Source organism: Littorina saxatilis, linkage group LG8 (assembly GCF_037325665.1).
Source record: "Littorina saxatilis isolate snail1 linkage group LG8, US_GU_Lsax_2.0, whole genome shotgun sequence".
Taxonomy (NCBI): Eukaryota; Metazoa; Mollusca; class Gastropoda; order Littorinimorpha; family Littorinidae; genus Littorina; species Littorina saxatilis.
In genome coordinates this window covers 55,482,227-55,508,834 of record NC_090252.1, presented here as the reverse complement: position 1 = coordinate 55,508,834, position 26,608 = coordinate 55,482,227, and the positions used below count along the sequence as shown (strand labels likewise).

The window sequence follows — 26,608 nt, the reverse complement described above, 5'->3', positions numbered from 1 at the left end:
GCATGCACACAAACCCTTCAATCACCAACAATCTTTATAAGATATTCCGTGATTTTGTATTTAAAATCAAGAGTCAAACAGACACAGAGATTGTCACCTTCCATTTCTCTGTAATGGAGGCGCGCAGAGGCACGACGTAGAGAGAGCATCAGATAACCGCGACGTAGGTTTGGGGAGTCGGGTCGGGCACTAACAGTACAGTTTATTTTACAGAACTGTACATTAATTATCGCAACAGGTTTGAACAGTTCGCTTTACATTTGATTCTGTCTCTGTCTGTCTGTCAGTCTGTCAGTCTGTCTGTCTGTCTGTCTGTCTGTCTGTCTGTCTGTTTGTCTGTCTCTCTCTCTCTCTCTCTCTCTCTCTCTCTCTCTCTCTCTCTCTCTCTCTCTCTCTTTTTTTTTTTGTCGTTGGAATTTGATTTTAAACATGATACATGAACATATCTTTGAACATAAAACATAATTGTCAGAACGGTTTCGAGTGAACAGACTTCGGTGTGTACGAACACAGATACCCCTGTGGGCTGCTGCCACATTTCAGGTTTCTATACAATGAGAAAATAACAAAGTGTTGTTGACTTTTCATGCAAGGAGGTCGATCCTTGCAATTTTGCATATTATGTTTGGTCTCGTATGTTAGCCAGACGCAAGCGAAGCGAAATTACCAGATCACGCTCACAAGTGTGTAGGCCTACTAAAAGTAACTGTGTAGGGTTGGGTTGTGTTGTTTTAGGTTGTGTTGGGTTGTGTACTATTGTGCTTTATTGTGTACGGTTATGTTATGTATGTCTGTTTCTTTCTACTGTAAGGTGTTTTGTCGTGTTGTGAGGTGTTGGGTTGTGTTGGGTTGTGCTGAGAGAGGTACGGATGTGTTGCGTTGTGCTGTGTTGTGGTGTGCATGGTTGTGCTGTGTTGTGGTGTGGTGTTGTTTTCGATTGTGTATGGTGTATGTTTGTGTCGTGCTGGATTAGGTGAAGTTGTTTAGGGGTGTGTGCTACGTTGTTTATGGTTGTGTTGTGTTGTGTACGGCCGTGTTGTGTTGTGCAGGGCTGTGTTGTGTACGGTTGTGCTGTGTGGTGCATGGTTGTGCTACGGTAGTGTTGTGTTGTATATGGGTGTTTTGTGTACGGTTTTTAATTTATTTGACTATTCAGGACCAACAAAACAGTGTTTCCTTTCTGAGCTGCGTAGGCAGCGTCCGTATTTGGAACTACAGTTGAACAACCTTTATGTATTAAATTAAATAAAAAATGTATCAACTAATTATTTATTTTGCTATAACATAACTTGTTGTTCTGTTATGTGGTAAATGTTGCGGTATCTTCAATTCACCTTCACTCGGGTAGAGTAGGGAGGGGGGCACAGAGAGAGAGAGAGAGAGAGAGAGAGAGAGAGAGAGAGAGAGAGAGAGAGAGAAAGAGAGAGACAGACAGACAGACAGACAGACAGACAGACAGAGAGAGACAGAGAGAGCAAGGGAGCTGTACACTGATCAATGTACTGGCCCGACTGAAAGAACAGTTATTGCTTTTTCAGTGCCGACATTTTACACATAAATAGAACACATGCTTGATATATAGTTAGTTAGTTAGTTAGTTAGTTAGTTAGTTAGTTAGTTAGTTAGTTAGTTAACTGTTGCTTAATGGGTCCAGCAGACCATTTAGGCCAAATCAGGACCCCATGCTTGATGTGATGACGACAATAGATGTTGCATGAAAATATATTTTGCTTTCTCGTTTTTCCCTCAATCAATTGGTAAATGTGTAGTACCTTTTCACCTTTTGCATTGGAGTAAAAGCTATCAATCCCTTTAAACCCATTTTTCTTGTGCCCCATAGTCATATCAATCCAATAATCTCTCTCTCTCTCTCTGTCTGTCTGTCTGTCTGTCTGTCTGTCTGTCTATCTGTCTGACTGTTTGTCTGTCTGTCTGTCTGTCTGTCTGTCTGTCTGTCTGTCTGTCTGTCTGTCTGTCTGTCTGTCTGTTTGTCTATCTGTCTCTGTTTCTCTCTCTCATTCAGAAAAAAAAAGTTGCATGTTTTCTTAATTGTTTTCGAAAATTACACATCGATTTGTCTCTCTGTCTCTTTCCTCTGTTTTGTTGCATCGGTTCCGGATTACTTTTTTGTATGTGCAAAGTTTTGTATGGCCAAGTTCTCCTTCCCTTGTGAAGAGGCTAAACCTCACTAAAAAAATATTGTGAATTATGTCTGTCTGTCTATCTGTCTGACTAACTGTCTATATGTCTCTCTGTTTGTCAGTCTGTCTGTCTGTCTGCCTGTCTGTATATCTGTCTGTCTGTCTGTCTGGCTCCCTGTCTGGCCCCCTGTCTGTCTGTCCGTCCCTGCGTCCGTCCGTCCGTCCGTCCGTATGTCCGTCCGTCCGTCCGTCCGTCCGTCTGTCTGTCTGTCTGTCTGTCTGTCTGTCTGTTTCTCTATCGTGTTTTCTTTGTACATCATTTGGAATAGTGGTGGAGTTACAAAAGTGACCTTGGCCATAATGATCGCCTGAACTTAACGCGAATGTTTAGTCAATCCCTTGAGCGTTCGTTCTGGAAAGGTTCAACTGTTGTAAAGACCATCGGATACACAGCAAATGTATCCGTGTTTGTAGAATGAAAAAATCCTAAAGCAAATAGATTGCCAACGTTCCGAACTTTAGAATGTAACAAAATAAAGAAAGGTCAGTTTTTGGAAAGTTGAATTCTTGGCCATGAAACCCACGGCACATTGATTGATATTCAACCCAGCGGTTTTTAAAGCGTACAGACACACCAACAATTGCTATACCTAAAATATATTAAACTGCAACATGTCTGTATTATAAGAGTTTGTCTGGTCGTCAACTTAACAAACCGCTGAGCCGAAGATCAATCATGCACTGCTGTGCAGAGCCCACTCTTTAGCTGGGCTGGCCTGGCAGCGTAACCCGGTCAGTCTCACGCCTGGCAGTAGGCCCGCTATAAATAACACACTTGCTCCACTGCTGTCTGCTAGTGCTGGCTGCTACAGCCAGAAAGTATGGTAGTGTGTATTTTGACTTAACACACATAACTGAAACGATTAAATATAATCGGGCAACCCATGGGATTATAGGGGATACATTCAGCTTTAAAATGATACCAAGCATGAAAAGGTCGAGAGTAGATGCAAAGAGTGTGTGGTGTATCAAAGAGACAGAATACAAACAGACGCATTCCTGTCCCAGCACAATCCCTTCCGATCTTCACTCCATTCACACCCCAATTACTCAAGATGTCCACATCCCACAAGCAATGTTAGTAATGCAGTGTGAAGTACAGCATGCCTGCATGCAGAATCACTCACCGATCACTGGTTACCGAATCCTATTAGCCGGCAGGAAGGGGTTAATTACTCCACTGTGGGGGGGGGCCGAGCGCCAGGCAAGACTGATAGCAGCTAACGGTACTCCTGTTGCTTGTGTAAACATTTAGAGAGAGAGGGTTCTCACATTCACTGTTTGTGTCTATAGAACTCTGGTTATTCTATTAGTCAGTCACTGAGTCAGTTGCTGACAGTTAATTCTTTAAAACTGTATCACAGAAGCAGGCTGAGATCTTTTTCAGTACATCGTATTCAAACTTGTTTCACAAAAAGACACTTCTCAAAGAAGGAAATAAAACACCTTTCTGTTGTCTCTGAAGGAACATAAACACTTCTACAAAATCAAAACCATAAAGAAACACTGTAATTTAGGCCAGTTTAGACAGGTTTGCATTTCTTTGGACTTGACAATGCTGTTCTATAAGGAGGGGAGAGACAATAGTTGTTCCTTCATGAGCACTCTGATCTTATCTTCATCATTGTTTATTTCCAGAACTCGGCCCTTGAGGGTGTAAACAAAGGAATGTGTTTCTTCACCCCCTGTTCTCCATGTAGTGCTAGTCCACATTTTCACAAGCAAATATTGTTCTACGGTGGAATATCTACACAATTTCACTACAGTGTCATATTTCTTTTTTGATCTTTCTCCACATACACGACAAAGAGAATGTAGTCTCTCCAAGTGTGCTTCTTTCATATGAAGAGTTTCCATCACGAAGTGTGCAGAAATTAAACAAACAAAAAAATCCACACCCACCTTTCAAGTCCTATTGCCAGTCAGAAAATTAACACCCAAATACACAGATCACAGTTTGCCCTTAAAAAACTTTTTGTTTCCAAAGTTAAGTCCTACACAGGACTATTCATGACAGTTTAAAACACAGACCCACAATCAGGTTCCACAAAACACAGTAGGAATAGTATGTTAAAATCCATGTAACAGCATCAAAAGTGTCAACAACACATCTACCACTGTGAAAAACACTCAGAACCCTGCTCTCTTTCAACAATAAAAACTCCATTTAGAATACTGGTAACCAAAAACATTTTTGCTCTGGTGCATACTCTAAAGTTTCAATTCACTAACACAGTTAATCCTGGGAAACCAACAGGTTGCCAGCACTTGCAATAGATCACTGAAAATTGTAAACATCCAGGGTTTTTAATAGGGGCCAAAGAAGGGCCAGCCTGCTGGTGCCAACAGCTGCTAAAATGTGATCACAATTAACGAAAATAGATTAATTAGTCTTACGATAAAAATAATAAGAAATCGATCCAAAAATGATTTTCATCTTATTCTTTATCATTTTCTAATTCCAAAAAACATATAGATATGATAGGTTGTATTAAAAACAAGCTCCGAAAGTTAACAAGAAATACAGATAAACGCGCTTTCCTGTTTAGCATAATACGCTACCGCGCTATTGTGGCGTGTTAATTTCACTGCGTTTTGCACGTGGAAGGTGAGCGATTTCCTTCTCGCGGGGATTGACGAAGCTGTAATGTCTTGGTGAAAAAGTACAGTGCGTTCAGTTTCATTCCGTGAGTTCGACAGCTTGACTAAATGTAGTAGTTTCGCCTTACGCGACTTGTTTTATTTTCTACCCTCTTTGTCTGCAAAGAGATGCTGAAAAGGATTTTGAGGGGGAAATGTCTAATATAGGTCCCTGATTCAAAACAATACGTGTACGCTTTTTCATGGAATGACTCGGACAGATGTTTCAGCGAGAAATTCTGTAAGTGCATCGCGAGCACAGCTTTTCGAAAAAAACCGTTATTTTATTTTGTATTGTATATCACTCTTAGGGTTTAAATTCAATCAACTACAGGAAAACATAAACGCTAAAGCGTAATTTTAAAAAAAAAGTACATCCAGCGACATACAAATAGTTTACCTGTGACCAGTATGAATAGACTTGAATTGATTTCAGAAAAAGAGAGGGAAACGGAGTCACTAAGCAGACAGACAGACACACACACACACACAGACACACAGACACACAGACTGACAGACAGACACACAGACTGACACGGAGAGACACACAGAGACAAACAAACAGACAGAAAGAGTTTCATACGTCTTGTTCCCAAAAATAAAGAAAGTGCTATATAAGTTTTGATAAACAAAAAATATGGTCTTTCTCGGCAGCACACGGTTGAGTGGTGCTTACTAGGCAACCTTTTCTTATTTAGGTGCGTAATTTCGCAATCTGTTCGACCTTTTCAATCTCGCCTTTCTGACCAAAGGCATCGGCGATGAACGTCGCCGACAGAGATAAAGACTATAATCTCTGTGTCGTCGCCGTGATTTGACGCATATCACGCACGGCATATTTATGGCGCGATTTTGGTCTTCATGGCTTCTTGCGAGGATGTGACACCTAGTTGTGAAACCCTAGAAAACGGCTGAACAAGAGCAGTCACTGCAGGTTTATTGCCCACGGCTGGTCAGTGAAGCACGACTGACCTCTTTTTCGCCCGCTATAGCCGTAGCAGCAAGCATGCACAATATCATCACATTTTAACTACCCATCTCATCACTGTTTCGGCTTGTGTTTAACAACATTAACGTCAACGTTCCAACGTCACATTTCCCAGCTGGAACGAGTTCGGGGTCCTCGATGAGAATATTGTATATACGTCATCTCAAGCACACACAAAATGCACAAATACAAACATAACACACACAGAACCGTAGCGGTAAGTTTAAGCCACCAAATGCAATTTTCCCTTTTTTTGAAAAATTAAAAAAAATCAAGTCAGAATTAAATAAATAAAAAATGTTTTATCAGTATTTGTTACAGGTAGGCTACCTGCGAGGTTTGCACTATACGAGGTTTGCACTGTAATTCCGTTCTAATCACCGAGTTGCCGCGACGGCTTACGGACTAACCCGTTCGAGAGTATTTCATGGGTATGAACTTCTTTTGTAGAACATACTTTTGTGTCTGTCTCGTCGCAAAAATACACTAACAATTTTTGATTTAAAATCTTTTACTTTGCCACCTCTTTCCCTCTCTCTTATAACTCTACGAAAGTATGCGTATGTTTGAATCTGATGACGCGTGTCCACTAAAAATGCGATCGAAATAACACTCGATCGACATTGACACTAACTGGTTAAAAAAAAGTATTTACATACAAATATGCACACGTGCGCGCGCACTTTTGCATTCCCCACTGGCCATTTAACATTTAACGTACCCTGTGCGCTGGTCAGGAGTTTAACCTTTTTTCTTTTTTAATTTGAGGTTATCGATAATAGCGAAGCATAAAAAACAATTTTGTTTAAAACGTATCGCTCCAATGAATGCTCTCCCTCGTGTGCGAGGCCGGGAAAAGTGTAACACATGAAAACGAAGAGTGTGAAGAGAAAACTGAAATTAAGCGGAGAAGTCGGCAACTGAGTCAAACAACCTCTATTAAAGTGACAAATGGTATTAAACAATCGACTTCTAAGGTTCATTTGATTTTGTAACCAAGAAAAGTTTAAGATTGTGTTAAAAAAAAGCATCTTTTCTGGTCGACGTCAAAATATTCAGCATTGTAATTATCATTTACATTTAACGTATCCTATATCATGGTATCAGTGTGCTTTAAAAACAAAAACAAACAAAAACGACAGCAAACCATGAACATATTTCATTTCCTTGTAAATCTGTTTTGCTTCTTTCTTTCCCTTTGTATTTATGTGTGTGGTTTTGTTCTATTGTTAGAGTGTTTTATTGTTCCTCAAAAGCTCTTCTATCCCTTTAACTTTGTACTACCGCAGGCACAGCGTTCAGTTTTAGGACGGAGTGCAATTCAGTTTTATTTGAAACAACGTTGGCGTTGGGGTTGATGTGCAAAATTGATGGTTGATTGAACAAAATATTAAAATATTCTGCGCGATAACAAAAGGAAGTCGGTTCCTCTAAACCTTTTGTTTTTGTTTTACCATCAGGTGACAGTTGGCATGGCACGACCCCCGTTTAACCATCCAGGCTTTCCCTCACCCACTTTTCCCCCGCAAATAGCTGAAAGGAAAAACCTCTGAAATCAGGGGGGGGGGGGGGGGAGGGGGAAAGGGGGAGGGGGGAGGGGGGAGAGGATTCTGGATCAAATCCTGTGGAAGTTGGTACATGGTCGAAAGTCAATAGTACATGTACTTGGCTCACCGACACGAGCTTCAGTCAATAAACATTTCCACATTCAAAACTATTCTGTTCAAAGACGCTTGAGTGATTTGAGCATATAAAACGCCCTTTCAAATGTTTACATTTTGACTTTTTTCCCTCTAAAAATGTTTTTTGTCCTCTGAAATTTTAATTCTAAACCTCTGAAATTAGTGAAACCGAGGACCATTCCCATGCCTGCATGTTGCTACCGTTTCTATATGCACTGTCAATAATATGGTTTGATGCGATTTGGTCGTTTGCTTACAAAAATAAGATATTTTATTATCAGATCAGCTTTGTAAAAGAGATACTACTTTAAAAAAAAAGTCGGATGCGTGGTGACAACTGCCGCTCCGACTGAGGGGCGATTTACTGAAAAGAAAGGAAGGGTATGGGGTGGGGGGGGGGGCTTGGGGTCCGGGGAGAGGTTGAAGGTAAAGGGGTACAGAGCCGATACGATTACGATGTTGAGGGGGGGGGGGGGGGGGCAGCAAATATTCGCATGCACGTGGTGGTCAGTAACATTTGTCACACAACTTGCCGTTTGCTTTTAATTCTATCTACATGTGTTCATTTCCCTTGTGTTATTTTTTTTCTGTCAGAAGAAAAGGGATCAATGAAAGACATGTCCGGCTGGATAAAATATATCTGAGTGAAACGTTACTTCTTCAAGAGTCCGTCTTTGATTTATTTTTTCTCCTTTTTTTTTTAACAATTCAAAATGATTTTATTTATGTCAATTTCTCGCGAAAACATTTTTTTTCAATGCTGACTGGTGCGTGGTGTCTTTGGTGCGTGGTTCGCACATGGCTGTGGTGTCCAGCTCAAGTTGTGTCTTCCGCGTGTGATGTTTGAAGTGGGCCTATTTAGACGAAGCTAAGTAGATGGGGAGTACGAACATCAGCAGATTCCACGATTTTATGATCCTACCGGCAGAGACTGTCAAGTGCTCTTACATGAACCAGTCTGTCCGATCAAGTCAAGGTGTGATTTTCGCGTTTTATTTACACGCCTGTATTCTCAGCTCACAACTCCTCACAAAAACCCTCAAAGAAAAGTGACATTGCATGAGTCGGAAAGATGATAGGAAAGAATTGAGACCTCAGAATAGGGTCCTTTTAAGTAGAGACGATAAACCAAAGCACAAAGAATACGACAACACAGCATTACGTGTATTTTTGGAACGCGATCTGTTTCTCGTGAGGCACGCAATAAGGACGCCCCGGTGGCTTATAGCTACACGAAGCATCTAGTGGGCAACGAATTCTGATTTTTTTTGTTTTTGTGTGTGAGTAAGAATATTTTTTATGTGCACCCCAACCCCCTCGCCAAAGATGATGTGGTACGGTGAAAAGATAAGAAAATCTTCCTAGCCATTTGATCGTTTCAATGACGTAAACTAGCTATAATTTAAAAAAAAAATAAAACCCATCTGCCTACTTTTTTTATAACGTGTAGAAAAGACCTCCGAACCGTATATCTACCCTATGTTGTATTCCAACCATCCCCTAACTTAATAGGTCTGGCACTGACAAACATATCTGACTGCCCAACCGACCATCGCGTGCGATCCAGAGCAACTGAATAATAGTGACCATCCACAATAGAACAGTTTAATTCCAACCAAAATTGTACGGAACAGTTCCCTATCTATATGCGTTGGAAGGCGTCTGCGTTGAGAGTAGTGTTTGTCCCGGGCTAAAGTCTTTTAATTTATATTCAGAACTCATTCTCGTCATATGGACATAATATAGTTAACTTGTTTTAATTTGCCAAGTTGTACCTAGTATTCATATCAATTAACAATCCTTGTTTAAAAGAACAAACGGGGGTTTGACGGGAACACGGAGACAATAAACTATCCAGCTGACGACGGTGGCCAACTCAACCGGACCAATGATGTGTGACTGTCTCTCTCACTGTCTCACTCTCACTGTCTCTCTCTCACTGTCTCTCTCACTGTCTCTCTCTCACTGTCTCACTCTCACAGTCTTTCTCTCTCTCTCTCTGTCTCTCTCACTGTCTCACTCTCACTGTCTCTCTCTCTCACTGTCTCTCTCACTGTCTCTCTCACTGTCTCACTCTCACTGTCTCACTCTCTCACTGTCTCTCTCACTGTCTCTCTCACTGTCTCTCTCACTGTCTCTCTCACTGTCTCTCTTTCTCTCACTGTCTCACTCTCACTGTCTCTCTCTCACTGTCTCTCTCACTGTCTCTCTCTCACTGTCTCTCTTACTGTCTCAATCTCTCATTGTCTCTCTCTCTCACTGTCTCTCTCTCTCACTGTCTCTCTCTCACTGTCTCTCTCACTGTCTCACTCTCACTGTCTCTCTCTCACTGTCTCTCTCTCACTGTCTCTCTCTCACTGTCTCTCTCTCACTGTCTCTCTCTCTCTCACTGTCTCTCTCTTACTGTCTCTCTCTCACTGTCTCCCCCTCACTGTCTCTCTCTCACTGTCTCTCTCACTGTCTCTCTCACTGTCTCTCTCTCACTGTCTCTCTCTCACTGTCTCTCTCTCACTGTCTCTCTCACTGTAAGACAATTAGCAACGTATATTTACAAAGCACTACGATTTCGCACTGATTCTCTGGAAAATGCTCAGTTGCAAGATGCAGGTCCATAATGTTGCTTTTTCTGCTTATTTTAAACATTGTTCGCTTGTATAATGTGTCACCAGTCTTGTTATGGGCCGGAGGCCAAACGAATAAAATTTCCGACTCCGACTCCGACTCACTCTCACTGTCTCTCTCTCACTGTCTCTCTCTCTCTCTCTCTCTCTCTCTCTCTCTCTCTCTCTCTCTCTCTCTCTCACACTGTCTCTCTCTCACTGTCTCTCTCTCACTCTCTCTCTCTCTCACTGTCTCTCTCTCACTGTCTCTCTCTCACTGTCTCACTCTCACTGTCTCTCTCTCACTGTCTCTCTCTCACTGTCTCTCTCTCACCGTCTCTCTCTCACTGTCTCTCTCTCGATCTCACTGTCTCTCTCTCACTGTCTCTCTCACTGTCTCTCTCTCTCACTGTCTCTCTCTCACTGTCTCTCTCTCACTGTCTCACTCTCACTGTCTCTCTCTCACTGTCTCTCTCTCTCTCACTGTCTCTCTCTCACTGTCTCTCTCACTGTCTCTCTCTCTCACTGTCTCTCTCTCACTGTCTCTCTCTCACTGTCTCTCTCTCACCGTCTCACTCTCACTGTCTCTCTCTCTCTCTCACTGTCTCTCAGTCTCACTGTCTCTCCCTCTCACTGTCTCTCTCTCACTGTCTCTCTCTCTCACTGTCTCTCTCTCACTGTCTCTCTCACTGTCTCTCCCTCGCTGTCTCACTCTCACTGTCTCTCTCACTGTCTCTCTCTCTCTGTCTCTCTCTCACTGTCTCTCTCTCACTGTCTCTCTCTCACTGTCTCACTCTCACTGTCTCTCTCTCACTGTCTCTCTCTCACTGTCTTACTCTCACTGTCTCTCTCTCACTGTCTCTCTCTCACTGTCTCACTCTCACTGTCTCTCTCTCTCTCTCACTCTCTCTCTCTCACTGTCTCTCTCACTGTCTCTCTCTCACTGTCTCACTCTCACTGTCTCTCTCACTGTCTCTCTCACTGTCTCACTCTCACTGTCTCTCTCTCACTGTCTCACTCTCACTGTCTCTCTCTCACTGTCTCTCTCACTGTCTCTCTCTCACTGTCTCTCTCTCACTGTCTCACTCTCACTGTCTCTCTCTTACTGTCTCTCTCTCACTGTCTCCCTCTCACTGTCTCTCTCTCACTGTCTCTCTCACTGTCTCTCTCACTGTCTCTCTCTCACTGTCTCTCTCTCACTGTCTCTCTCACTGTCTCCCTCTCACTGTCTCTCTCTCACTGTCTCTCTCACTGTCTCACTCTCACTGTCTCTCTCACTGTCTCTCTCTCACTGTCTCTCTCTCACTGTCTCTCTCTCACTGTCTCTCTCACTGTCTCTCTCTCACTGTCTCTCTCACTGTCTCACTCTCACTGTCTCGTTCTCACTGTCTCTCTCACTGTCTCTCTCACTGTCTCTCTCTCACTGTCTCTCTCACTGTCTCTCTCTCACTGTATCTCTAACTGTCTCACTCTCACTGTCTCCCTCACTGTCTCTCTCTCACTGTCTCTCTCTCACTGTCTCACTCTCACTGTCTCTCTCTCACTGTCTCTCTCTCACTGTCTCTCTCACTGTCTCCCTCTTACTGTCTCTCTCTCACTGTCTCTCTCACTGTCTCTCTCTCACTGTCTCTCTGTCACTGTCTCTCTCTCACTGTCTCCCTCTTACTGTCACTCTCTCACTGTCTCTCTCTCTCACTGTCTCTCTCACTGTCTCTCTCTCACTGTCTCTCTCTCACTGTCTCTCTCTCACTGTCTCACTCTCACTGTCTCTCTCACTGTCTCTCTCTCACTGTCTCTCTCACTGTCTCTCTCACTGTCTCTCTCTCACTGTCTCTCTCTCACTGTCTCTCTCTCACTGTCTCACTCTCACTGTCTCTCTCACTGTCTCTCTCTCACTGTCTCTCTCACTGTCTCTCTCACTGTCTCTCTCACTGTCTCTCTCTCACTGTCTCCCTCTTACTGTCTCTCTCACTGTCTCTCTCACTGTCTCTCTCACTGTCTCTCTCTCACTGTCTCTCTCTCACTGTCTCTCTCTCACTGTCTCACTCTCACTGTCTCTCTCGCTGTCTCTCTCTCACTGTCTCTCTCACTGTCTCTCTCACTGTCTCTCTCTCACTGTCTCTCTCTCACTGTCTCTCTCTCACTGTCTCACTCTCACTGTCTCTCTCACTGTCTCTCTCACTGTCTCACTCTCACTGTCTCTCTCTCACTGTCTCTCTCTCTCTCACTGTCTCACTCTCACTGTCTCTCTCTTACTGTCTCTCTCACTGTCTCTCTCTCACTGTCTCTCTCTCACTGTCTCTCTCTCACTGTCTCACTCTCACTGTCTCTCTCTTACTGTCTTTCTCTCACTGTCTCCCTCTCACTGTCTCTCTCTCACTGTCTCTCTCACTGTCTCTCTTACTGTCTCTCTCTCACTGTCTCTCTCTCACTGTCTCCCTCTCACTGTCTCTCTCTCACTGTCTCTCTCACTGTCTCTCTCTCACTGACTCTCTCACTGTCTCTCTCTCACTGTCTCTCTCTCACTGTCTCTCTCTCACTGTCTCTCTCTCACTGTCTCTCTCACTGTCTCTCTCTCATTGTCTCTCTCACTGTCTCACTCTCACTGTCTCGTTCTCACTGTCTCTCTCACTGTCTCTCTCACTGTCTCTCTCACTGTCTCTCTCTCACTGTCTCTCTCTCACTGTCTCTCTCACTGTCTCTCTCTCACTGTCTCTCTCTCACTGTCTCTCTCTCACTGTCTCTCTCACTGTCTCTCTGTCACTGTCTCTCTCTCACTGTATCTCTCACTGTCTCTCTCTCACTGTATCTCTCTCACTGTATCTCTCACTGTCTCACTCTCACTGTCTCCCTCACTGTCTCTCTCTCACTGTCTCTCTCTCACTGTCTCTCTCTCACTGTCTCCCTCTCACTGTCTCTCTCACTGTCTCTCTCACTGTCTCCCTCTCACTGTCTCTCTCACTGTCTCTCAGTCTCACTGTCTCTCTCTCACTGTCTCTCTCTCACTGTCTCCCTCTTACTGTCTCTCTCTCACTGTCTCTCTCACTGTCTCTCTCTCACTGTCTCTCTCTCACTGTCTCTCTCTCACTGTCTCCCTCTTACTGTCTCTCTCTCACTGTCTCTCTCACTGTCTCTCTCACTGTCTCTCTCTCACTGTCTCCCTCTCACTGTCTCTCTCTCACTGTCTCTCTCACTGTCTCTCTCACTGTCTCTCTCACTGTCTCTCTCTCACTGTCTCTCTCTCACTGTCTCTCCCTCACTGCCTCTCTCTCACTGTCTCTCTCTCTCTCTCACTGTCTCTCTCTCTCTCACATTTTAAGGATGTTTTAAATACCGATACAGTTGAAGGTGAACCCGAAGACGATCAGTTGCCTGATACAGGTATCAGTGACGAAATTCTTGACAGTGAAATAACTGAAATTGAAATTAGTAAAGCAATCAGAAATCTGAAAAATGGTAAAGCGGCAGGGTTTGATGGTGTGTTGAATGAAATGTTGAAAGTGTCTGAAAGTCTTATTTTACCCTTTTTAGTTAAATTGTTCAACAACATTCTCGAGAAGGGGGTGTACCCAAGAGAGTGGTCCAAGGCCATTATTGTGCCGTTACATAAAAAAGGAGACTGTGATAACCCTGATAATTACAGAGGAATTTCCCTCACCAGTACGATGAGCAAAATTTTTATGTCTGTTCTGAACGACCGCCTGTCTGTGTGGTCAGAAAATAATAACATTTTAGATGAAAGCCAGGCTGGCTTCCGGAGGAATTACTCAACTATTGATCATGTGTTTACCCTTTACGCTTGCGTCCAGAAACAATTTTCACAAAAGGCCAAACTGTATGTAGCTTACATAGATTTTTGTAAGGCTCACGATAGCATTAAGCGCCCCGTGCTCTGGTCAGTGCTTTTTCGATTAGGCATACAAGGCAATATATTTAAGGTGTTAAAGAGCATGTATGAAAATGTGAAAGCATGCGTGCGGTGCGGAAACGAATACACTGATTTCTTTGAATGTATGCAAGGCCTTAAACAAGGTTGTGTGGCCTCACCGACAATTTTCTCGTTTCTGATCAACGAACTGGCGCAGGATGTCATACTACGAGGCAGACATGGGATACGTTTATCTCCGTCTGAGTTAGAACTGTTTGTAATGCTTTTTGCTGACGACATTGCGCTGTTATCCAGCACTGTAATAGGCCTACAAAACCAGCTTAATGTTCTGCGCTGCTCTGCAGATAAACTGTGTCTGAACGTGAACTTGACAAAGACTAAGGTCATGGTTTTTAGAAAGGGCGGGCACATTGCACAGAAAGAGAAGTGGTTCTACGGAATGGATCGTCTTGAGATTGTGAACTCGTTTAAATATCTCGGTGTAACCCTTTCCACCCAACTGAGCTGGAACATTGCAGTAGAAACAAAGACAACCATGGCGAAAAAGGGAGTGATCGAAATCGTTAGATTACTGAACAGACTTGGCTGCCATTCGGCAAAGGTGTTTTTCAAACTGTTTGACGCACGGATCGCCCCTATGCTCTTGTATGGTTCAGAGCTATGGGGATATGGAAAATATGACTCTGTGGAAAGGGTCCACCTGTTTGCGTGTAAAAAGTTTCTGAAAGTGACAATTCGAACTCCAAACAACATTGTGTATGGTGAATTGGGAAGACATCCGCTGTATATTAACTCTGCAGTCAGATGTGTGAAATACTGGTTTACACTGCTGAAGCAACCTGATTCAAGATATTCCAAGATTGCATATAAAGCTTTATGTAATTTGGCATCGAAGGGCCACACAAATTGGGTCTCACATGTGCAGAGTCTTTTATGTTGTAATGGTTTTGCTGCTGTGTGGATGTACGGAATGGTTGGGAATGAGAAGTGTTTCTTACAAGAGTTTAAAAGACGTTTACAAGATTGTTTTTGTCAAGAATGGTTCTCCTTTTTAGAATGCAGTGAACGTTTCGACATTTATAATTGTTACAAAACATGCTTGGAAAAAGAGAAATACATTGAATTAATCGAAGATATTAAGTACAGAGTTGCTCTTACTCGTTTCCGCGCAGGAGTATCCGAAATCAACGCTCACAAGTTTCGGTACGCACCAAACCAAACGACAAGAAACTGTCCTCTCTGTACAGCTGATAAAGAAGATGAACACCATGTTGTATTTGTATGTCCTTTTTATCAAGACCTTCGAGCAAAGTATTTAAAAATCTCGAACTCTAAGACGCTGCAACAACAACTTGTGTATTTCTGTGGCAGTAATGAGGAAAATGTGATGAACAGCTTCAGCAGATTTGTGTTCTTCATGTTACAGAAGAGACGAACCCTTATAAATCAGGTTCAGTGACATGTCATCAGGGTTTTAATGTATTTGTTGAATTTTATGCGTGACTATAATTTATAACTGTGCAGATACTATTGCTGTTATTTTTAACCACTATTGTAAGGGGCTGTGGCCTTAGACAATTAAAATTTGTTCTTGTTCTTGTTCTTGTTCTTGTTCTCTCTCTCTCTCACTGTCTCTCTCTCTCTCACTGTCTCTCTCTCTCTCACTGTCTCTCTCTCCCACTGTCTCTCTCTCTCTCTCACTGTCTCTCTCTCTCTCTCACTGTCTCACTCGCACTGTCTCTCCCTCACTGTCTCTCTCTCACTGTCTCTCTCTCTCACTGTCTCTCTCTCTCTCTCACTGTCTCTCTCTCTCTCACTGTCTCTCTCTCTCTCTCTCACTGTCTCTCTCTCTGTCACTGTCTCTCTCTCCCACTGTCTCCCTCTCTCTCACTGTCTCTGTCTCTCTCTCACTGTCTCTCTCTCTCTCTCTCACTGTCTCTCTCTCTCTCACTGTCTCTCTCTCTCTCTCTTGACCGGCACGGTTGGCCTAGTGGTAAGGCGTCCGCCCCGTGATCGGGAGGTCGTGGGTTCGAACCCCGGCCGGGTCATACCTAAGACTTTAACATTGGCAATCTAGTGGCTGCTCCACCTGGCGTCTGGCATTATGGGGTTAGTGCTAGGACTGGTTGGTCCGGTGTCAGAATAATGTGACTGGGTGAGACATGAAGCCTGTGCTGCGACTTCTGTCTTGTGTGTGGCGCACGTTATATGTCAAAGCAGCACCGCCCTGATAATTTATGACCCTTCGTGGTACATGGTCGGCTGTGCGTTAAGCAAACAAACTGTCTCTCTCTCTCTCTCTCTCTCTCTCTCTCTCTCTCTCTCTCTCTCTCTCTCTCTCTCTCTCTCTCTCACTGTCTAGAGCTCTCTCTCTCTCACTGTCTCTCTCTCTCATTGTCTCTCTCTCACTGTCTCTCTCTCACTGTCTCTCTCTCTCTCTCACTCTCTCTCTCTCACTGTCTCTCTTTCTCTCTCACTGGCGTCTATCTCTCTCTCACTGTGTCTCTCTCTCTCTCTCTCACTGTCTCTCTCTCTCTCTCACTGTCTCTCTCTCTCACTGTCTCTCTCTCTCTCACTGTCTCTCTCTCACTGTCTCTCTCTCACTGTCTCTCTCTCTCTCATTGTCTCTCTCTCACTGTCTCTCTCTCACTGTCTCTCTCTCTCTCTCACTCTCTCTCTCTCTCACTGTCTCTCTCTCTCTCACTGGCGTCTATCTCTCTCTCACTGTGTCTCTCTCTCTCTCTCTCACTGTCTCTCTCTCACTGTCTCTCTCTCACTGTCTCTCTCTCTCTCACTGTCTCTCTCTCTCTCACTCTCACTGTCTCGCTACTCAAATGTATCATTTTTTGTCTCATTACCCGCTAAAACGGCTTCAAAAACTGCCTTTTATGCCTTTTGAGAGGATTGGCACCTACACCGCGTCCTTGGTAGACATGATATGTGAACAAAGCTGACTGATTTGGATGCAGATTTGATTGTTCTGTCCAAGGACATGCTTAACATGTTTCATTTTAGCAGTTCTGATTTGTTGTCAATTTTAACGCGGGAACCTTGATTTTGTGAATTTGATATTGGGGGGTGTCTGTATTGTTGGTTCCACTGTATCGACACTACGTCATGTAAACTCAATCTGTTTACTGAATAAGTTAGGGGAATAAACGGCCTTTCCAGTCATATAATTGGATTTACGATCAACAGACTCATCAGAAAGATCTGCCCTCAAACGCATATGTGTAAAGGTGGTTTTTTTTTGACGAGTAGTGTAAATCATGTCTGTACATGTGGTACACACACGTTGCAGTTAACAACACCTTGTTCACTTATGTGATTGTTTAACACGTTGGTAGACCATAAAGAGGGATGAAATTCGCCAACGACTATCTTTACCTCAATGACAAAAAAATGCATGTTTACGATGTGTGTACCTTGTTTACCCCGTATTACACACTTTATGAGGAAGTGAACATAAGACAGCAACTGCACACTATTTACTAATCGGACAGCCATTAAGTGTCCTCCGCAAATCTGCTTTTGTTTTTGACGTGCTTTATCTGGTTCATATTTTACAGCAGTTTGAAAACTACGTAAAATCGCTTGCAACAGTACGCACTAAATACAGAGCTGCTCTGCAAATGTGTGAAATCTGTGTATAATCTGAAAATGGATATGACAATGGATATCAAATGTGTGTAAAACAGGGCTCGTTGTCCACACCTATATTGCAGCAATATGAGGACAACTTGCATTTCCATTTTTAGGGAGGTGCAGCTATTTGCGGACGTCCGTCACTATATTGCAGCAATTTGTGGACCAAAGACCGCCTATTTGAGGACGTCCGCAGATAGTCGCATTTTTCGGCCGATGTCCGCAAATTGCTGCGATATAGCGATGGACGACTCCATTTGGTCCCATTTGGTCCGCATATGGGTGGAAATCCACAAACACACACACGCACATACACCACGACCCTCGTCTCGATTCCCCCCTCTACGTTAAAACATTTAGTCAAAACTTGACTAAATGTAAAAAGTAGAAGAATGGCCTTTCCGAGCATAATTATATAGCCAGTTAAGCAATTTCATTATTTGTAGTTTCAGAGATATGGAGCTTCAAAGTACTGATCCTTGGGTGGCCGAGTGGTAAAGCACTTGCGCTCGGAAGCGAGAGGTTGCGTGTTCGACCCTGGGTCAGGCCGCTATTTTCTCCCCCCCTTTCCTAACCTAGGTGGTGGGTTCAAGTGCTAGTCTTTCGGATGAGACGAAAAACCGAGGTCCCTTCGTGTACACTATATTGGGGTGTGCACGTTAAAGATCCCACGATTGACTAAAGGGTCTTTCCTGGCAAAATTGTATAGGCATAGATAAAAAATGTCCACCAAAATACCCGTGTGACTTGGAATAATAGGCCGTGAAAAGTAGGATATGCGCCGAAATGGCTGCGATCTGCTGGCCGATGTGAATGCGTGATGTATTGTGTAAAAAAAATTCCATCTCACACAGCATAAATAAATCCCTGCGCCATGAATATGATTGTGCGCGATATAAATTGCATAACATAAAAATAAAATAAATAAATAAATCCCTGCGCCAGCAGTATAGGTCACGATCAGGTCAGGTGGACTGCATCACTGGATGTAATTTATAGCTGCTTCTGAAATATGCTCCCAGAAAATAATCAATCAATCAATCAATATGAGGCTTATATCGCGCGTATTCCGTGGGTACAGCTTCCGACCGCAAGTGCGTTACCACTCGGCCACCCAGTCCTTGACTTCGGTCCACAGTAGGTTATGCAACACACAGGCGCAGGCAGGTCTCTTTTTAACCTGACCAAAGCTGCGAATGTTAGTCAAATCAAATTTATTGTTTTTTGGGGTCCCGCCAACCACTTTGGGTCACATCATGACCAAAATCACACGAATGTTAGTGACCTGATCGTGACCTAATGAGTAATAAATATAGAATGTGTAAAAATCCCACACAACTACCTAAGGTCGGACCCAAACTACTACAAAGTCACACACAAACACCAATAGTTAGGACACAACTACCTAAGGTCGGACCCAAACTACTACAAAGTCACACACAAACACCAATTGTTAGGACACAACTACCTAAGGTTGGACCCAAACTACTACAAAGTCACACACAAACACCAATAGTTAGGACACAACTTCCTAAAGTCAGACCCAAACTACTACAAAGTCACACACAAACACCAATAGTTAGGACACTGGGCAAGAGTTCACACACAAATACCTGTCAGGTCGCACCCAAACTACTAACAATTATACAAGGGCAGGTAAGACATACTATATCCTGAGTTATCTCTCTTGGAAATTATAATGAATTTATCAAAGAGACTATAAACCCCAGCTCTAATTATAGGATCTTAGGGGACTTTATCTAACTCTAAGCTCTCAAATAACTATCATACATACTAAACAATGTAAGATGGTAGAGCACGTGGCCAAATTAATTTGCGGCGACCAGGGTTCGAACCCGCAACCGTATGAATACAAGTCCAAGGCGCTACCACTGCGCCATGCAGGTCGCCGTACACTGCTTAGTCCATTATGACCGTATTTAAACTGCCACAACTTCTTTATTTTGCATAGGAACAATATTGTTCTTATATCAAATTAGGTATTTGGTTGTAGACCATGGCGCTTTGAGGTAATTGCCTTGGTATGATAAGATAAAGCGCGGTATAAATAGCCAAATTTCATTTCCATTAAAACAGATACACAAAGAGATGGAGAGATACAGAGAGGGAAATGAACAATTTGGAGCGCCCACTCGAATCTGAGCGTATTTGGGGCGGCTGGTCACAATTTATTGACATCAGGGAACCAGTTTTCAGTTATGGAGCAACCAATATTGCCTCCCCAATCCGGGATTCGAACCAGCGCAATGCGCTAACAGACTTCGCTTCTTGTCCCCACTAAGGGAAAGAAAGAGAGATAATAACACAACTTCTGTTTCGACTCAGGCCACATTTCGGGGCTTTACTCCGGGTTCTCCAGTCTGCTCCCCCCTCAAAAATATTCTCAAAAAAATTAATGTTAACTAGGTTGGGTCTGGACAGGTGCACTCCAAAGTTGCGAGTTTACCTTTGTTGAGAGGGCTGCCCAAATCACTGAACTAATTTTCAGTCTCTTTTAAGTATGATTCTCTTTAAATATTGTAATTATTGTATTCAAATTGCATAGATGTAATCTACATACTCTTCTGAATAATTTGGTATGAGAACAATCTTGTTCCGATGAAAAATAAAAAAGTTGTGGCAGTTTAAAAACGGTCATTATGGACTAAGCAGTACATGAATAAATTCATTATCATTTCCAAGAGAGATAACTCATGATATAGTATGTCTTGCTACTGACAGTAAGAAAACACGAGTTACCTGCCCTTGTATAATTGTTAGTAGTTTGGGTGTGAACCGTTGGCATTTGTGTGTGAACTCTTGCCCAATGTACTAACTGTTGGTGTTTGTGTGTGACTTTGTAGAAGTTTGGGTCCGACCTTAGGTAGTTGTGTGCGACTTTTACACACAAATTCTGCACACAAATGCCAAGGTACCCTTATAACCACCTCTGTGTGTGTGTGTGTGTGTGTGTGTGTGTGTGTGTGTGTGTGTGTGTGTGTGTGTGTGTGTGACGGAGTGATTGAGTTTGTGTTACTGTTTGTCGATTTCTTACGTGAGCCTTGATGGCTTCGCCTCTTGTTTTGTTTGTTACTGACTGATTCACTTTCTATTCACTTTACTCTACATAAGTCACGACAAGAAAAGCAAGGGAGGTAATTTCTTCGGTAGAGGTAATTCTCTCCCCTCAGAACGATTGTTGTAGTTTGTTTGATTTTTTTCCCTTCTAATAAGTATTATTTAGAATAAATGTCTTTACATCTTGATGTGAAAGGCGCAATACCCCCCTCCCCCCAGGATGTTAAATTCTAGGTTGTGTCCATGAAAAATCCTGATCCTAGTCAAGATCCGAGTTGGTGAACCAACCTTTTTTCATGCAACTGTGCCTCTTTATGCCACTCAATTAGACATACTTTGCAATCCATAATTGCACGATACTAAGTACAGGAAATACGTTGTTGTCGTGTTTTTAATATTACATGATGAAATAAAAAATGTCACAACTGGTTTCGTGTTGGGCTTTCTCTCTCTGTCTGAATCTAATAATTACTTCCTTCTGAGGCCTGAAATGTGTTGCAGGCATTGTTCAGCTTACATTTATTGTTACAATTTTTGTGGATATGTTATTAAGTGTGTCTGTGTTTCTATCATTCGTTATCAGTGTGGTTAAAAAAAAAAGCACACGTCAAAGTAATTTACCCTTCATCATTATCAAAACATGCAGATACAGGTAATAAATATTTGTGATACTTTAAACAAATACACTGGGTTTTTTTTTGCGTCTTTTCCTTTTTCAGAGCAAACACACATCGTATTTGTTCAAACGTGTATATTCTGCACTTTCTAATACCCTGCATGGATCTCCAAATCAAGAATAATGAAAAGTCGTCTAATAGCCCTGCAGCACTCACACGAACATGATAGAATCTTCCATGCACCCAGGCTCGCTGTCTTCGGCTAAAAGAGCTTACCGTTGAATCTTTGCTCCGACAAATGTAGCTGTCTTGTCCACTTGCTTCTGTCGCATAGATCTGCAATGTGCAACATCATCTTTGATTAATAAGTCTGAGGCACAGACAAACACACACGCGCGCACATTTGCGAGAGAATGCACGTCAGTCTATCCAATCAAACAGTATACAAACATACCACAGACGTGGTGGTGGAAACTGGACATTCGCCGCATAACAAACTCAAGAGATTCATTTGTGTGTGTATGTTTAATCAACAGTTCATCTTGGGCACATTCAGTCTGTATTGTAACAGGACCCATCCCGTAAAAACTTCGAACAGATCTATTAAATTCTGAAATCCTTGACAAGTTTTTTTTTCCAATCATCTGTATCTGACCGAAGTAAAAAAAAATCAGCCAGTACACGCATCTACCCCCTCACACGACAATACATATGTGGCGAAAAAAGGAATCGAGCAGGGGGCGGGGGGGGGGGGGGGGGGAACAAGGAATAAATTAGATTCAGAAATAATTCCACTTCATCAATCCAAAATTCAAGTGTGAAGTGATCGGATACTGTGGTAAAGATACGTGCTTAGTATCACAACTGAAAATACAAGCCCTAGGGTTTTAAATCAAGGAAACAATTACAGTTAAGGAAAGATCAACAGAAATGTCCAGAACATGTAAAATATTGTACTTACAATCCGTTTCAGCATGCTCTTCGAATAATAATCTCCCAGTCAGCCTCGTGCTTACGATTTCGACAGGATGTTGCCTCTCACGCTAAGCCAGTACATTCGGAGTGAATTCAAAGGCCAGAGATGCAGTACAAGCACATTCGTTAGATCCAATTCATTTACATTGCTACCTTGCCCAATGTATGGCTATTTATGTTGGTAACATCACACATGTGGCAAGCAGTGCTTGTTGCCGACTCTGCTGGGACAGGCAGCAGACGATTTTATTTAGGAACAAAATTCTGATTGTTTAAAACATAAAACCGGAACTCAAAGTACCACTTGTTCTTTGGAAGTACCAAATCAAGAAAAGATAATCAGGTAAATCTGAAATGGGTTCAACACTTTTAAACAATCGTAGTAAATCAGAAAACACAGTAAACGTTGGAAAAATCGTCCAGTATCGCTTCTACTTGGACAAAACATAAAGCAATTCAGTAAAGCTGACATTTCAAAATGTCTGTTTAGTTACACTTTAATTTACAGGCTGCAGCACAGTCCTATGCGAACTTACTCTTTCAAGAATCCTCCTTTCATGACGTAGGCTTTGCCATACGCCATGCGATCCTCCGTGTCTAGAAAGGCGCTGACATTCCACCGACCCTCGGGAACATCGGTCACGTGACATTCGCCATCGACCAGCACGCGCCAGAAGTCCTGGATGTTGTCTGCCCCAGGAGTTTGACATCCTATTCCCACGATGGCGATTTCCTCTTGTTGTGTTTCTGCAGAGACCTGGGAATGAAAGTATGAGTGCAGCTTAAAATGCACTAAGGGGACTAAGCAGAGAATCTCTCTAGTTCCCCTGCACCCCCCCCCTCCCCTGAGGAGGGTTTAACTTTCCCAATGTGCTATCTGTAAAGAGGTATTAACAGCTATTGTGTTTTAAGCGTAGCAAAAGGGTCTGTTATTTTGACGAGGCAAGTATAACTCTGCAGAAAACACCATAGTTTTAATATTGCTTCTCTGGCGTAACATTTTCAATTGATAACATTTGTTGTTTTTCTCAATAACAACTGCTTACATGGCGCATGCTTGTTGTCATAGACAACGTTTCAGTGCGCATTTACTGACGACAATCCCCGAACAATAAAGAGCCTGCACAATTATGTGCTCTGAAGAACGAGATAACCGGATGCTTTGCATTACGTCATTACATTTAGTCAAGTTTTGACTAAATGTTTTAACATAGAGGGGGAATCGAGACGAGGGTCGTGGTGTATGTGTGTATGTGTCTGTGTGTGTGTGTAGAGCGATTCAGACTAATTAAAAATCTGAAAATAGTAAAAAAAAAATTGTTTTTATAAAACGATCCAAATTTACGTTCATCTTATTGTTCATCGTTTTCTGATTCCAAAAACATATAAATATGCTATATTTGGATTAAAAACAAGCTCTGAAAATTAAAAATATAAAAATTATGATTAAAATTAAATTTCCGAAATCGTTTTAAAAACTATTTCATCTTATTCCTTGTCGGTTCCTGATTCCAAAAACATATAGATATGATATGTTTGGATTAAAAACACGCTCAGAAAGTTAAAACGAAGAGAGGTACAGTAAAGCGTGCTATGAAGCACAGCGCAACCGCTACAGCGCCAAACAGGCTCGTCACTTTCACTGCCTTTTGCACTAGCGGCGGACTACGTTCAATTTCATTCTGTGAGTTCCACAGCTTGACTAAATGTAGTAATTTCGCCTTACGCGACTTGTTTTTTTTTTTTTATCGAAGGCGCAAATCAATTATCTATCCAGAACAGGTTGTTTTATTTTGCTATCTTGCGTATCTCTTGTGTAATGTAATTTCTACTGATGCAGGTGTGGAGCGCATGAGCAGTAGAGAACAAGAGGTTGTTGCGTCCATTTCGAGAGGTACCATGACTTTAACTGAACGAATGCTAAGGAATTTGTACATGGTCTGGATATACAATCTCTCACCATTGACCAAAAGGAGGATTTGGAATCTGATATTATTTGAGAGGAATTAACTGCTGCCCTTAAATTATTAAATAACGACTCTGCATCGGGTATGAATGGCCAAACCACATGTTTGTATAACGTTTGTTTGGTCTAAGATTGGGAATGCTGTTCACGCCTCGTTTATATCATCCTCTGCTAAAGGTGAATTATTTACCACTCAGAAACATTCAGTCCTGACTTTAATTCAGAAAGGTAAAGAATTATCCAGGGATGATCTCGGGAACCAGAGACCAATCTCTTTTACTAACACAGATTATATTATCTTTGCGAAGTGTTTAGCGAAACGACTTTCCACTGTTATTTGGGATACTATTCTTGAAAATCATGGTTTGTATTATGAAGGCTAGAAAATTAGTACAATTATAATACTCATTGATGATACTATAGACCTGATGAATGCATTGGATAAAGCTGGCAGTCGATTTCCGTCGTGCTTTTGACAGCATATTCACGGATTTCGTCTATTTGCATTTGATGCATACCCTTTTCTGCTAACTTCCCGATGAAACGGGAATGAACCAATTATTTTCTGTCCCTAAATACCACAAAATGCCGAAAGTCGAAATATGTAGTACAAACATGGGAGTAAAACGGAACAGCCGTTTTTGTGTGCCTGTGTGAGCTCAGCCGTTGCCGACTGACACAAACTTTCGCATTCGGCTTTTCTTATCTCGTAACTCCACACTAAATACCCCACTTCCCCTCTGAAGTATTGATGCACAACCCATGGCACTAACATTCATGTAGTCGTTTATAACTGATGTTAAAAAAATTCGCTTCATGACGAGACAAGTATAATGCCATTCACCCAAACTGAAAACTTCGCTGCCGTCTGCTCGCGTTGTTCGGATTAGCTGTTCTCTTCTCCTCTCCTTGTTGCATCCTAGTTCTTCAGTTGTTTCTAGTTTTCCGTTGATGTTGTGTTTTGGTCTTCTTCATAAGTAGTCTTGTTCAAAATTTTAAAAAACTCAAACTTCTTTTTGTTGTATACGAATAAACTAATACAAAGCTGTTTAACAGCTGTGTTGTCAAATCGAGTATTTTTCCAAAGTCAGTGTGGCGCCTGCACAAAACTAATGCGCATAAGAAACAGCGTCTGCTATCAAAACCCGAGATCAACGCATCGACGCAAAAACTGTCATTTTGTAAGTTTAGAACAACAAATCAAGGTCAGAACAGCTATATTATCGCTATTGTGTTTTCAGCGTAGCAATAGGGTCCAATTTAGACTCGAACAAGTATAATGCGACTCGTCTTCGACTCGTAAGCATTGTACTTGTCTCGTCTAAATATCGGACCCTATTGCTACGCTGAAAACACAATAGCTGTTAATCATATTACAGACATTGACTATCAACTTTGAAATACGTTTTTTTTTTTTTTTTTATAACTGCCCATTGCTGTCGGAAGATCGTAACTATGAAGGTAACCTTTTCTACATGTGTCATTGAACAGCTGTTTGGTCCTAGCTGAACAGCGGGAACAACTCTAATAATTCCACTGCGATGATCGAGTCCACAAAGGCTTGTTTAACCAGGTGCACCTATGAAATAGTCTACGATTTTTGTTATGGCCGTGATTTTTTTCCCCCGACCGAACTCATCGTATTTTAGACAATCAAGCGTACAAAATACGGCACATTGGTATGGGTTCCACCCAATGTATGTTACCCGAATCCCACTCAAATACCTACCCCGTCCCTCTCACCATCACAGCTGTGTTTTCCTCCTCTCTCCCCCACTCACACCCCTACCCCCTCCCTCTCATCATCACAGCTGTGTTTTCCTCCTCTCTCCCCCACTCACACCCTACCCCCTCCCTCTCATCATCACAGCTGTGTTTTCCTCCTCTCTCCACCACTCACACCACTACCCCCTCCTTCTCACCATCACAGCTGTGTTTTCCTCCTCTCTCCCCCACTCACATCCCTACCCCCCTCCCTCTCACCATCACAGCTGTGTTTTCCTCCTCTCTCCCCCACTCACACCCATACCCCCTCCCTCTCACCATCACAGCTGTGTTTTACTCCTCCCTCCCCCAATAACACCCCAACCCCCTCCCTCTCACCATCACAGCTGTGTTTTCCTCCTCTCTCCCCCACTCACACCCCTACCCCCTCCCTCTATCACAGCTGTGTTTTCCTCCTCTCTCCCCCACTCACATCCCTACCCCCCTCCCTCTCACCATCACAGCTGTGTTTTCCTCCTCTCTCCCCCACTCACACCCCTACCCCCTTCCCTCTCACCATCACAGCTGTGTGTTCCTCCTCCCTCTCCCACTCTCATCACTAC

At 42.7% G+C, this 26,608-nt stretch overlaps 1 protein-coding gene across 1 annotated transcript in view; it reads right to left on the bottom strand.

Annotated features, from left to right (window-relative positions):
- The window catches only part of LOC138974746 (polyketide synthase ThaQ-like), a 201,450-nt gene that overhangs the window by 90,476 nt on the left and 84,366 nt on the right, over positions 1-26,608 (bottom strand). Inside the window, exon 5 of the mRNA XM_070347473.1 lies at positions 22,852-23,072. Coding sequence (XP_070203574.1) covers positions 22,852-23,072 — 221 coding nt within the window. The remainder of the gene's footprint in view (positions 1-22,851; positions 23,073-26,608) is intronic.